The 13,973-nt window shown below is 38.1% G+C and overlaps 1 protein-coding gene across 1 annotated transcript in view; it reads right to left on the bottom strand.

Annotated features, from left to right (window-relative positions):
- TRPC4 (transient receptor potential cation channel subfamily C member 4) overlaps positions 1-13,362 on the bottom strand; it is an 85,067-nt gene extending 71,705 nt beyond the window's left edge. Inside the window, exons 1-2 of the mRNA XM_029960989.1 lie at positions 13,275-13,362; positions 10,410-10,814 (exon numbers count right to left, since the gene is read on the bottom strand). Coding sequence (XP_029816849.1) covers positions 10,410-10,787 — 378 coding nt within the window. The 5' untranslated portion in view covers positions 10,788-10,814; positions 13,275-13,362. The remainder of the gene's footprint in view (positions 1-10,409; positions 10,815-13,274) is intronic.
- Positions 13,363-13,973: the final 611 nt, after the last annotated feature.

Raw genomic sequence — 13,973 nt, 5'->3', positions numbered from 1 at the left:
AACAATAGAAGATTGCTAGAAATAAAAATATTGCCTTTGGATTTCCACTGCAAAGAGATCAAAGGAAAAATGGGAGATATGCATTTTTAAAAGCTGTTCTGTGCAGTGAGAGACCAGAAGCAAAATAGTTACTTAGAGGTATTTAAGGGTAGATTGCTAGAAGGAAGTCTTTGAAACTGATGCCAAGGGGAATGAATTAGTTCAAATCATTCAATACTGTGAGCTCTCCTTGTTTCAGGTTAGTCTTAGCATTGTATTGCTCTTTAATTTACCAGCTGATTGAATCTCGATCTGTACAGATCTTATATACATGGTGAATCCTAGAAATGAATGGAGAAGAGGTATTCCTAATGTGCTTTAGGATATGGAAAGTTTTTTCCTTTGAGCTTATGTAAGTGTATTTTTACTCAGTTCAGTGCATGGTAGTAAACAGAGGCTTAATAAGGAGAAGTCTAATTGAGCAGGGAAGAGAAATTTCATGTTATCAACCAGATTGTTTGTACTTACAGTAGATGTCTAAAACTAGTTGGTGCAAATAAAATGGTGGCAGACTTTTTTGCATTTTCTGCAAATATTCAGTTGTATCTCGGTAGTACATAAATGTAAGGCTTTGAGGGCAGATATTTCAGGTTTCCTTTTTATTTTCCTTCTAGAAGGCCTCACACATTGTGACAAGCCTGCAAACTTAGATAATATTTTATTACCAACCCCCAGCAGTGTTTTAGTAGCTCAGTTGAAAGGGGAACTAATTTTGCCTCCTGCCAGTCTGGTGCAAAGATGTGGAAGATATGGAACCTGACACTGGTATAAAGTACAATTAAAATACTTCTGTCAGCACAGTATGCGAGACATACATCCTCTATCCAGAAAACAGTTGCTAAATTGACAGGCTAAATTCGTAGTCTCCCAAGACAAGAAAGCCTCTGTAATCACATTAATGGACTCTGTCAGTCAGTCCAGTGTGACTTTTGAATTTTTTGGACTGCTCTAGGTGGATGTTAACAGGAAGGAATATTAGAAATACTAAATTCCTGCAAGTTTTCCAAAAGAGACAGATGATTGAGATCTGAAGAAAATTTTGGAGTATGAGCACAACTATTTGAGTAGACACCAGAGAATTCATACAAAAGAGGATACTACAAGTGCCTCAGTCTCTTCAAAAGCTTTGATGACTGTTCATAACATCAAAAACAGGGAAAATTCAATCATGATGCACATAGCTATGTGGAAATCAGATTCCATACATTTCACTGCTCACAGAGCAATTTGACAAGGGATGCCCTGTGACAAGTGCAAAGCTGATGGTGGAGTGTGCAGGGCCATATATGAGCAAGCTTCTTGACAGTGGTGTGTTTCTGTTTTTTAAATTTTCATAGGATCTTCCCACGGCTGAAGGTTTGGAAAGATTTTATAGATTATTAGGCATGATTGCATATTTGACTCAGTTAAAAAGTCTTTTAAATTCTAGTCTTCCAACTAGAAGTCTTCCAACTTCCTAAATACAATTTATTTAAGAAGTATTTCCATAAGCAAGTTCAAGGTAACTGCATTTCAGCACGGTAGTTCCTCATAGCAACGAAGAATTCTAGAATGGCTCTTTGAAAATATTTTTTGGTAGACACTGTTCAGCACTGGATTGCCTGGAAGTTTGTGTCCATAAGGAACTGCTGTGCCTTTGAGTCTCTTTCAACAGTAGGGCTCTGGTTGTCCTGTTCCTAAAATCTTTCCTAGATTTTTGAACTAGACATTGTCAGAAAGCGGATAGGTTGCAGAACCTACAGGATGGGATTTATGTCTAGATTTAAACACTGAATTATAGGCTGTATATGTTAATTCGGTTTTTAAGCTCCTATTATACCTAGGAAAATCATCTCAGCTGCCCACAGGTCCTGTGTCATAATGGCCAGGCCCACCCGTCTCACACATATTCTAGGATGCCTCATATTTCACTTATCCACTACATGTGAGCTTCTGAGCTAGGCCCCTAATTGATGTAATGAGTGGAGCCCAGAGAACTATTTTTCTTAGCTTACAATAGATACTTGCATTTGGTCAGCTAACCCTCTTGCTCATCACTGACCTTACTAAGAGTTCAGCTATCTGGCTTTTATGTGAGCAGTAAACAGACTGATTCAAACAGCACTGTACTGCTTAAGACACTCTAGAGAATCAGAGAGATCTACACAGATGTGACACAAGACCAACTGGAGGGTCTCATCCCTCTGCAGTGCAGGCGGAGGACAGGCAGGTTGCCCTGAAGCAGGAGACATCTCTGCACAGACCCCTAGCTCTACTGCTACATTGCATTCAGCTTCAGGCATCTGAATGGGGAGCTGACTTCCACCCCCTTACATACATGCAACTGTATACATTTATTTATATGTAGCACAGATCTCAGTCTGTTGTATCAAGGGCAAAATCATTAACCGTCCTCTTCACTGAGAGGCTGCTCTAGGCAGAGAAGATACTGGTCTCTTTTAATACTTATAAATTTGTTAACTTCATAAGTTAAATTGCACAGCCGAATGTACAGGTAATTGGCAATGGGGACTTCTAGACCTTAGAAGACAAGACTACCTCAAAAAAATTCTATTTGTTTAACCTCTTGGTCTTCTTAACAGATTTATACTACTGGCCTCGGAGCTGATTCTTAATCTATTTTCAAGCATTGAAAGGCTGTAAAAATCTTTAGTTGAAACTATCTTTGCAGTTGTTGAGTTGTCAGGAAGGGAAAATGGGTAGGTTTGGCAAAATGGATGCTAGGCTGAGAGGTTTGTGAAGATGACAGCACAGGACCATGAAGATGACTGTAGAAGGCAGAGATTTTGGACATTTTCTTTTTTTATTTTTATGCTATCCCTATTCTGATTTTAAAACTTGAGAGAGTGCTGTAAAGGGGAAATCAACAAATATAAAAAGAAGGGAAAAGAAATCAGCACTGAAAATGTGACTTCTCAAGGAGAAATCTGACTTTTCCACAGACCTCAATTTTTAATTAACTTTCTAAAGATTTTGAATTTTTTTTCTAAACATGTTGATTTATTTTAGATTTTCAAATATTTATTCCTAATCTCCACTCATCTCCTCATGGTAGAAAATACTTTCATTTCATTTCACACAAGAAGTGTGACAAAGTCAGTAAATAATGACAGAAAAGTATTTCGTCTTTCTAAATCTGTAACACTTCAAGTTTAGGTAGAAGTTTGGTTCACCAGTTCTCTTTAAAATAAAACTGTATTTGCTATCATCAATATTTTCTGAACTTCTGCAAACTGCTAAAATAAAGGACTAGATTCACAGCTGGTGAAAGTCATACTCAATACCACCACATAGATTTCAGGAATCTATCTGTAAGGATCATGCTAGCCAGAATTTTTTTATGTTGCCAATAAAAAATTGCTCATTATTTTGTACAGGTCAAGAAGCTATCATGTTTCCCCATATTTTGACGTGTCTTTTGCTACTGCTTCAACTTTGGAATATTATGATTTAGCATTTGTTACAAGGTGATGGGTGCATATTGTAGAACACATTGCCTACCTCAATATTGAAATTGCTAGCAGCTCTATTTGATGGCACCAGGATATCAGCTTCTGGAGTATTTCTTGAGTAATTGTCACAGGTTTTTCTACTCACCCACCCACCTTACCTCTGATTCATATAAACACATACAGTTTGGATTTATTGCCAAGACATAATGACATTTATATGCAGCTTTTTTTGAACTTGAAAACAGTCAGCATCTCTCCAAAAATCAAAGAAAAATACTTTTATAAATCCATATCTCCATCTTACATACAATTAGTCATCTCCACCTTTATGGTACAGCTGTCCTTACAAGCTACACGTTTTTTTCATGTGGCCAAAAGATTATATGAAAGACTGAACATGTGGATAGGCTATTATACCTATAAACTGAAATATATCCTACACAGCTTCTTCCATTCATCTCTGTCTATCAATATGTTAAAACCTGTCAGAAAATAGTATCTTATCAGATGCATCTGGGAAAAAATATTCAGCTACCCACTCAAGCAGCTAGGAGTGGGAAGAACCAACTTTGTGCTCTCCCTTTCTACTTCAAGAATGTGTACTTTATGCCCAAAAAAGTATCTTTACATTGCGTCCTCCATACTCATTACTAGCTAGACTGTCATTAATCAGAACATTCAAAAAAAGGCACATAGTTCACGAACTTCTGTGGGAGATATTTTCAAAACAAAAATGATGCTTTAATCTCAACAGCCAAAAAGCATTACACAAGTCATTGAGACTGGTATTTTCCAAAGTTACCAGAGAGTGTTTTAGATAAGAAAACTACAGGTCATCATGCAGTGCTCATAAAATCTTTCTTTCTGCCCCTGATTTACCAATATACCTCCCAGTTCAGTAACTAGGTAAGAATTTGAAGGTATATTAAAAAAAAACACAGATTCAATATTTTTGTAGTTAAAGTCCACTGCAAGTGTGCTGGGCCTACAACCTGTGTACATTCCCTGGTCTCCTTCATGATGGCCTATGCTGCTACCAGGATGAAATAACAACCCTGACATAGCAGCTTTCCCTCGTACACCACTGGGTTGTGTGGCAGTGCAGGGCTGGGAAAATGATATCTCATGAGGCTTGGAAGGAAAATAATACGCGAAAGCTGATTAAAGCTCTGTACACATTAAGAGGAGCCTGACTGAGACTGAAGCTGAGCAATATGTGCAGCTCCAAAGAGCACTGGCTTCATCTCAGGACACTGGGACTCCTCAAAGGGCTATTTCAAGTAGTCCAAAGATACTAAGAGTCACAAAAAGAACAGAGTGGGTGACGTGACCACATGTGGGGAATTTGCAAGGAGATAGGAGCTTCTGTGAGGCTTGATAGGAGCTCTGTCAGACATGCAGAATCCATGCTGCCAGCATTTCAGGATGGAAAATGATTCTTCAGGCTTTGTGCTGCTTTCATGCTGTTTTCTGACTTTTCACCTTTAGACCTTTTATCTATTTCTGGGAGTGCTGCCAGACTGAAGGCACTTTGCCTGCAAAGCTATCTAGCCTTGCTGTCTGTATCCCTTTCCAGATGATTTAGGTGAGTGCCTGAATATCCACATAAAAGCGTGCTCCAGTGGCCTAGAAAGTATACTGTACAACATTCTTGACTCTTCTTCAGGACCATACCCCTCACCCTGGTTGTTCTCCCACATCCTTTCATTCTCTCCACAACTACATAGCAACACTGTTAAAAAAAAAATCAGATGTTGAAACACATTTTGGCATAAGATCAGTCATTGTTTATTCTGATGAGAATTGCATCAGTAGATTCAAGTGAAAGACAACTTGTATTATCAACACCTCCTCTTCTTTTCTACCTTCCCACACTTCAAATAATTATCAATCAGCTACATGCGTCAAGATTTATAAAATATAACTTTAGCCCGTGACAGCAAAATAATGCCCCTTCTCTCCCCACCTCCTTAAAAGTCCCAAGATAGCAAGCTTTCCTACTGATCCAACTGATTAACTCTTCCTGTCCAAGAGTTTGCAATGGCTGCTAACACACTGAATAGCATATAAATGCCAGAGCAAGCTCTCAGGAATTGGTCTGCCCATTACCCAGATCAGAGTGTCGGCCAGACCACCATGTAACTTTCTGCTACTTCTTTCAACACTCAGATGTGGAACGATGGATTGGTGTCTGAGCAAAGATGCTGTCACCACACACTCTGTGAACTCCAAAATGTCCCTGGCGAGCATACAGCACTATTAGAATATGTTTGACTGGGTTAGATTCATAGAATCATAGAATGGTTTAGGTTGGAAAGGACCTAAAAGATCAGCTAGCTCCAACCCACCTGCCATGGGCAGGCAACCTTCCATTAGAAAAGGTTGCCCAGTCCCCTTCCAACCTGGCTTTGTACAGTTCCAGCAATGGGGCATCCACAACTTCTCTGGGCAACCTGTGCCAGTGCCTCACCACCCCCCCAGTAAAGAATTTCTTTCTAATATCTAATCTAAATCTACTTTCCTTCAGCTTAAAGCCATTTCCCCTTGTCCTTTCACTGCATTCCTGGATTTACATCTGATTTGCAAGGCATCAGAGCTGCTATCTTCTTACATATGACCTCACCCATCTCTTTCAGATGCCATTCCTTGTAACATAAAAGCACATAACCACAGCAAGCAAGGTACTGAAATGATAATTAAGGTATCAGGATCTTCTACGAGTTCTTAAACACATGCCAGACTCTTATACCCTGTCTCTGATACCCATATGATGCATCTTTCAGTCCTTCAGAAATGTCTGTCTGTATATTTTAAGTCTCAGAGGTTTGGTTTTCTTCTCTTTTAATAAATATTTTTTTCCCAAATATTTAGACAATGGTCTGAACTTAGCCTTTCTTAGGCCTTTAAGACATTGCCAGGAAAATCCATGAAACCCAATGAAAAAAACTGTATATGCCATGGACTTGCATTATGATTTACATAAAGGTAACTCCCATCCCATCTGTGGATGCTGCATGCAATTTAGTAAGATTAAAACATTTTCTGCAGATACTAAATTTAAAAGAATAACTTTTCCCCCCCTTTTAATTTGGCATTCAGCTATCCATCAGAGTAAGCAACAAGTGACTTGGCAGATAATTCAGGACATATGGTGTTGCAGAATGGTAATTTAAAAGTACTTGGACAAGTTTCCTCAACTCATTCACATTAATTTGTGCTATTCTCTTTTACATGTGCTCTAGCAGCTGGTACAGCTAAAAAAGCATAGAAAATATAATGACTATAATGCAAGTGACAAAATAACCTTTTCCTGAGTTGTATTAATGTATAGCGCAAAAACCTCATTCACAAACTGAGTAACAGAAGGAGTTCAATGACAATTCAAAGCTGGTAAACATATATGCCTCATCTGCAGTCACCAGGTGGCACCAGATGTATCCATATACTGATAATCAGTTTAAAACCACTATAATCCATGTGGTATTTGAAATGCAAAGCAGATCATGTACGGACATTACGTAGAGCCCTACAGCTGAGTAGTCAATAGACTAGAGAATTTAGATTTAACTTTAACAAGATCTGACTGTTGTTTTATGGTTTGGGTTTTGTTGGGGTTCTGTTAGGGTGTTTTGGGGTTCTTTTTTTGTTTGTTTGGGGTTGTTTTGAGGAGAAAGTGTTAGAGAGTAAGATTGAGTGGCATCTCCTAATTTGGAGATGTTGGCTGGAAAACCTAAAAAAATGCAAAACCATATTATTTTAACTATATGTATTGATTCTTGGTCAGAATTAACACATTTTTACATTTTCCCCCCTTTTCTTTTTCAACATTTACAGGTTTAAAGAATTAAATTTTGGAGAAAAATCATTTCTTTCAAAAGATACATTTCAGCAGTCCTGAAGAATTGTAGCTTTCTGTTGGTACAAGAAGACATTTTCTTCTAGCTTTCTGACATTGTCAATGTGCTCTTGAATTATATAAGAAATTCTATGATTAAAAATGATTTCATTTTACAAATATAGCTACATTATTGTATAAGGTGAAGCTGAAATTAGCCATGTATCATATGTAGGATATTACCTCATTAATAGAAAAATATAGTGAGACCTAATTCATTTACTTGTGAATCATATCAGATTTTTTCCAGCGTCTGAATATTCATAAATTTTATCACTAAAAATATAAGTTCAATTAGTTCAATGTTCAATAATTTTATCACCAACAGTTTATGGAACCTAAACTGTTTCTTGTGCTTGGTTGTATTTAGCACATGCATTTTTCTTTATTTTCTTATCTGTCCCCTCTGGGAATAACTTTTCATCAAGAGAAAAAAACCAACCAACCAACCAACCAAAAAAAACAGCAGAAAGGGTGAAATATTGACCTCACTGAATGGATGGCAAAAATTCCACTAACTTCAAGGGGCCAGGATTTTACCGCACATGACCAGATTTATACAAAGAAGCAAAGAGTCTGAAAATGAATCATCATCTAAACAATATGGCAAATGTTTACAAATAATAGTAATCAAAAAAGTTGTAGTTTGAAACAGTTTCAAAAGGAACTTGATTCTCCAGGGGAAAAAAAAAGTCTATAATTCTCAATGTCCAGATTTTATATCTTTAGCCCATTGCAATGATTTTTCAGCCAGCAGGTACCTTTGGTAACAGTGAATTCATTGTGGAATTACTGCAAAAATGTCATTCACAATTACATTCTCTTCAGCATGCCATTGGCCTAATAATGAACCAATATGACTACCTACACATATGACACCCATAGAAGCTTAATGGTTGTTGGGGTCCCCAGTGCACACAACACCATACACATGTAAATAACCTGTTTGTTTAAAGCCCATTTTTGCATGCACTGGCTTGCAAGCAGTACTTGCATTGGCAATGGGCAAGCCTAGCCTTTTACAGGCACAAAAGGAGATATCTCTGTTCAAACAATTTGTGAATAATATTCATGCTTTACAGTAAAACCCCCATCAAGTGCAACCAGGGAAACCAAGAAAGAGCAGAAGGAGCAAAGCTATTCATACAAGCCAGCAGTGGAATTTGGCACTGAAACAACAAACTTAAGCTTCAGCCCAGAGATCTAACCTCTAGACTGGAGCAAATCAGTTTGTGGCTAATTTAACACTGTAGTATGCACCCAAAAAGTAATCCTACCTTTTGACTGCTATAGCATGAAGCTCACCTAAAACAAGTTTTACTACTTGTATTCAAGCATTTTCAATATAGTAGCTGTGGTACGCATGAAAAAGTAGCCCTGAAAGTCTGAAGAACAGTCTAAAATTTAGGCAGCTATTTTAAGGTGAATTTGTAGACTCTCTCTAGCAAAGCTAAAAAGTGGTTTATGCTGTCATAAAGCATGTAATTGAAAAAGCCATCATGAGGTGCTTTCCAGGGATCTCCATTTTTCTCCATTGCAAAGGGAAACCCAAGGAGCCAGATCAGAGATGAGACCTATCTTTGGATGGCTACCATTAAGTGACATGAACTCTGCTCTGCAAATGGCAACTTCCACTACAGAGGCTGGACAATGGAGAGACAGGTGTTTTGACTGGTTTGGCATGGGGCTGTGCACTAATCATTTTGGGTTCTGGTCATTTTAAAGGAGCTCTGCTTTTACTGTCTAGAAGACAAGACAGGCATATACTATCGTACAAAGACCTACCATATTTCTTTCTTTCCATAACAAAAAAGCATAGAATTTGTGTTAGTTTATCAGCAAAAATTATACTTTTTACCTATTATCTGCAATTATATCCACACCAAGTACATTATACTGTAATTAAAGTATATTGTATGCATTATCTGTGAAAGGGCTGTAATCATTCAACATACTATTCACTGAAATACATTTATAGAGTATCAATAATACATAAAATTTGAAATTGATGAAAATATAATACAATATTATAACTACTTTTAAGGTTTTTCTTCCTAGAAGAGTCCAATGAATATCAGAATTAATGGGCCATATTATCCTGTCTCCACTCTTTTCTTAAAATGAGAAGGCTAACTACTTCCTGGAGATGTCTCTCAAGGCAGTGCAAGGGAAAGCAGAGTAGGTATCACATTATGAATGAGCCTGTAGGTAATGATTTTTTCCTTTGAGAGAAGACAGGAGAAAGGGAGAGGAGTTTGTACCTTTTTAGGTGTACTTGATAGGATGGATGACTACTTAAGACAGGGCTGAAGTTCTGATCAATTCGGTCATGCCTCCCAGTGTTGCCTTGCTGAGCTGGGAGATGATGACCTCCCCATGGAGGGGTTGAAACATTCATTGACTTTTATGGGAGTTTCATAATTAATTCAAATGGACCACATATTACCAGTACTATTCTTTTTGGAATTATTTGCTTCTTTGAATGATTAAAGACTTTCCAGCAGGAATAATGTTATCATTATACAGAGGGGGCTTATGGGAAAGACAAAGAGAGACTTTTAACCAAGGCCTGTAATGACACAGAAAGAGGTAACAGTTTTAAACTGAAAGAGGGTAGGTTTAGACTGGGAAGAAGGAAGACATTTTTTACAGTTAGGGTAGTGAGACACTGGATCAGGTTGCCCAGAGAAGTTCTGGATGTCTCATCCCTGGAAGTGTTCAAGGTCAGGTTGGATGTGGCTTTGAGCAACCTTGTCTAGGGAAAGATGTCCCTGCCCATGTCAGGGTGTTGGAACTAGATGATTTTTAAAGGTTTTTCTGACTCAAAACAATTTGTGATTCTATGATGTCTAAACACAGATTAATACAATGCATACAGCATCAACGTAACTGATTTTTTGATTTTAAATATTTGTGTGCAAGGATGATGGTTGGTTTTGTTTTTCTTTTTGCTTACTCCCTTGGCCCAATTTTTATCTTTACATTAGAGCAGACCACAAACTCAGAGAAAATCCTGCACGTACCTGTTTCTCCCCACTGGGCTTCTTGTGGTTTAACAGCAGCTCCACAGCACCAACTACCTCCTTCCGTATGGCATGCAACAGAGCATCTCCCACATACACATTAAAACTTAAGAGCAGCTCAATGAGCTCAAGGTTCTCATTTTCAATTGCAATAAGGAGTGCAGTTCTTCCCAGGGGATCAATGCAGTTAATATTGATCTTGAAATAAATTTCTGCTTCCTCCAAAGCCTTCTTTACACTGGCATAGTCTCCTTTCTCCACGGCATTCAGATAGGCTTTTTCTGAATGAGACAGTTCAGACTCTGCCCGTACGATGCGAAGAGGGATACGATCTCTGTAGGGAGCATTGACGCTTCTTTTATAGTAGAACTGGGCCATATTTTATGCCATTCTAATACTTTGTCTCTGCAAGATGAAAATAAAGATTAAGTCAATAATTCAGGGGGTACAGTGCACCAAATTAATATTTGCAATATACAGGTATTTAAAACTCATGCTAAAAAGTGATGTTGAAACACATACTATCAATAGAACGTCTAAGATCTGCAAGAGTAGAGGCCAAAATATTGCTTGTTTGTAACATACCAAGTGAAAGCATATCTGTCAGCATACCATTTGCTTGTATGCATTTCTTAGACCTGTGGCAAACATGAAATGACACGATACAATGTAGTTTGCACCAAAAGTGTAGCTCCATTTCATCCTTAATTTCTTCATTCAGTTCCACTACCTCATGTTTCCCACAGTTGAAGAGTATGCTCATGCACAGTTGCCACTGCTCAGTAGATTTAAGGGCACTCACATCTTTTAAGCTTGATTGTAGTGGCTATGTCACCTAGAGATTGGTTCAGTTGCCCGTATAAGCTTCTGAGGCCTCTCTGAGATGCTCTAGTTACGTCATCTGTACTCCAGCATGTCTCAGGTCATTCATGAAGTCTGTGCACGTTTGGTACCTCCATGAAAATGTCTCTGATATCCTACAGAAGCCATGTGTCATTTAAGGGTTGTGTGTAGACAACTAAATACAGCCCTTCCTACCTGTTTCTTTAGGTTGGGCAGAAAGAATATGATAGAATTTGAATAGTTATTAGCATTCACATCTTCCTAGTGCTCAAATTACCTATTTATCTGTGGGAAGACTTATTTTGCACAGTTCAGCGGTGAGCTTCCCTACGAAGATTTTGATTCAATCTCATATGCTATTAGAAAAACATTCACATAAAATGCTTTTCTAAGCAGCACTTACTAATGTATAAATTAAAATTCAGAACTCAAAAGGAAAAAACAAAATCCATAGGAGATAAATTTCCAAGGAGTGGTAGATAATAGTCACAATTTTGATTCTGTACTCTTCAGTTCTAAACCAGAATTAATACAAAAACATAGCAGCTATAAAACAACTCCAAAGTCTTACTTATAAAAAAGCATTTAATGTCTGTCCTTTTATTCTGGATACTTTATTCAAGGAATTTGCAAAAATAATTCCTTCTAACAGAATGATTTTCTCCTTTCTTCTTCTACTTGGGTAAGAAAAAAAAAAGGAAGAGGAAAGAGGGAAGAGAAAAATTTGACCTCAAAGCAAAAAGTACACAAAAAATATTTCCCCCGGCTGTTCAATTAGAGGTTGAACAGTTTATCTGATGAAGAACTGCAGTTTCTTGAAATTATCTCAGCTGATAATGCAAGTTGCAGTAAACCACTGCCTTTTCCTCCACTCCTTACTCCTTGTAGTCATTAAAATCTCTGTTGAGATCCTAGTTTAAAAAGATAATATATGTTTTTATTATTTTTAGGTTTTGATTCATCAAAAAAAAAGTCACTAACAGTAAGTGAGGAACATAGTAATTTATCTTCTCCACTCTTCTTATGCAGTGTGATGAGAGGTAAGTACAAAAGTACGAAGGCTGTTACTGAGTTGTTTTCTTTGTTTTTCAGAGCAGATCAACAGGACTTGAGGCAGGCAGAAGAAAGCAAAGGAGACACATGAGAAAAATTCTCCTCCATATCCAAATACAGGAGCTTGGGAATTGCAATCCTTTTCAAGACGTTTCCCAATTTTCCCAACAAAATGGTATCGGTCTGCAATCTGGGCTACTAGAGGTTGCACAGTTTGTGGATAATGTTCTGTTAATCTCACTCTAAGTAAAATACACTTCAGATTCATTGCACAGTTTTATGCTCCTGGAACAGATATCACATTCTTATGGTTAATGCACTTTTATTTTACCAGTTAGATTTTAATTATTTCCTTTCAAAACTGGATTCAAGAAGGAAAAAAGTATATGTTCAGACCCAAATTAACAGACTTAAGTGTAGAAGTTCACAAGTAGGTATCTACCAGGAAGGTGGGCTGCTACATTCCCATGATAGCCATAGAGATTTACAGCTTCATTCCTCTGCTCACAAATTGTGGTCTGGTACTGGATGCGAAGGGCATCCTACCTGAGTCCAGCTGCCACCTCACAATGACTTCGGTCTCAATAATGACTCTATTTCATATCTGTCAGGCAGACATTGAATAATGCACACACATTATAGACACGTGGAGCAAACTGAGGGACTGCAACTGGAAGGTCAAGGCTATAAACTTCTCTCTCTTGAAAGCACAGAAATTAATAAACAGATCATTATCTCCCTGTTCATTGTGAGTCAAATTAGGAATTAACTTATATCAATGAAACCAGGCATCATAGAGATGCTTATGGTAGAAGAAGAGTAAAGCAACCTATGGATGGGATCTACCATAATTTCACTAGGGTCATTTGGGGATTCCTTGTTTCTTTATTTTTATAAGTGTGAGGAAGATGTATTATTGTCTCACTGTATGCCATAAGGAAAACACTTGTTGGAACCTTTTTTGCTTACCTTCACATGATTCTTGAAAATTAGATCTGAGCTTAGTTTGTCTCTTCTGAAAGAGACACGTTAAAAGCACGCATTGTCATTCTTCCAAATAGCTGTGCTCTGCTAAGCCTTCTTGCCTGCACCACTTCCTGAAAATATCATTGTGCTGGTTTAAAAGTTAACCAGCAGGGGGAATGAACTCAACTCAAAGGAGAGATTATAAGTCAGAATAACAATTTATTAAAATGATACAGTAAGTACAATAATACAAACCAACAATTGGTCTCAACCCACAAAAACCCAAATGTATAACCCAGTGCCCTGGGGCCTGAACAAAGTGGTGTTCCTTGGGCCCTGTTTGAGTCCAAAGTAAAGGGAGAGGGGAAGAACCTGCTGGTGGGAGAGCTGCTGCAGTCTGGCCAGAACTGGTGATCGCAGTCCAGTGGTGGTCTAAGTCTGGTTGAGAGCGATGAGATGCAGCCGTCCTCTGGATCCCACGAGTGGGTTGAAAAATGTTCCAAAACTCCAAGATTATATATCCTCCAGTTCAGGCAGGAATGTTCAGTGCTCCCCTCAGGGCGGGGAGTTCCACAAAGGGTGTGAGGACAGAAACATCCTCCTATCTCACAGGCCTCTTAACACCTAGTTTATAGCCTGAGGAGTCAGGCTCTATGGGCAGAGGGTGCGAATAGTCTATTGACAACAATAGTCTAGTTTCTG

Source organism: Manacus vitellinus, unplaced genomic scaffold (genome assembly GCF_001715985.3).
Source record: "Manacus vitellinus isolate BGI_N305 unplaced genomic scaffold, ASM171598v3 scaffold_2_pilon, whole genome shotgun sequence".
Taxonomy (NCBI): Eukaryota; Metazoa; Chordata; class Aves; order Passeriformes; family Pipridae; genus Manacus; species Manacus vitellinus.
Note: the sequence above shows the minus strand (reverse complement) of the source record. Positions and strands in the feature narration are given on the sequence as shown.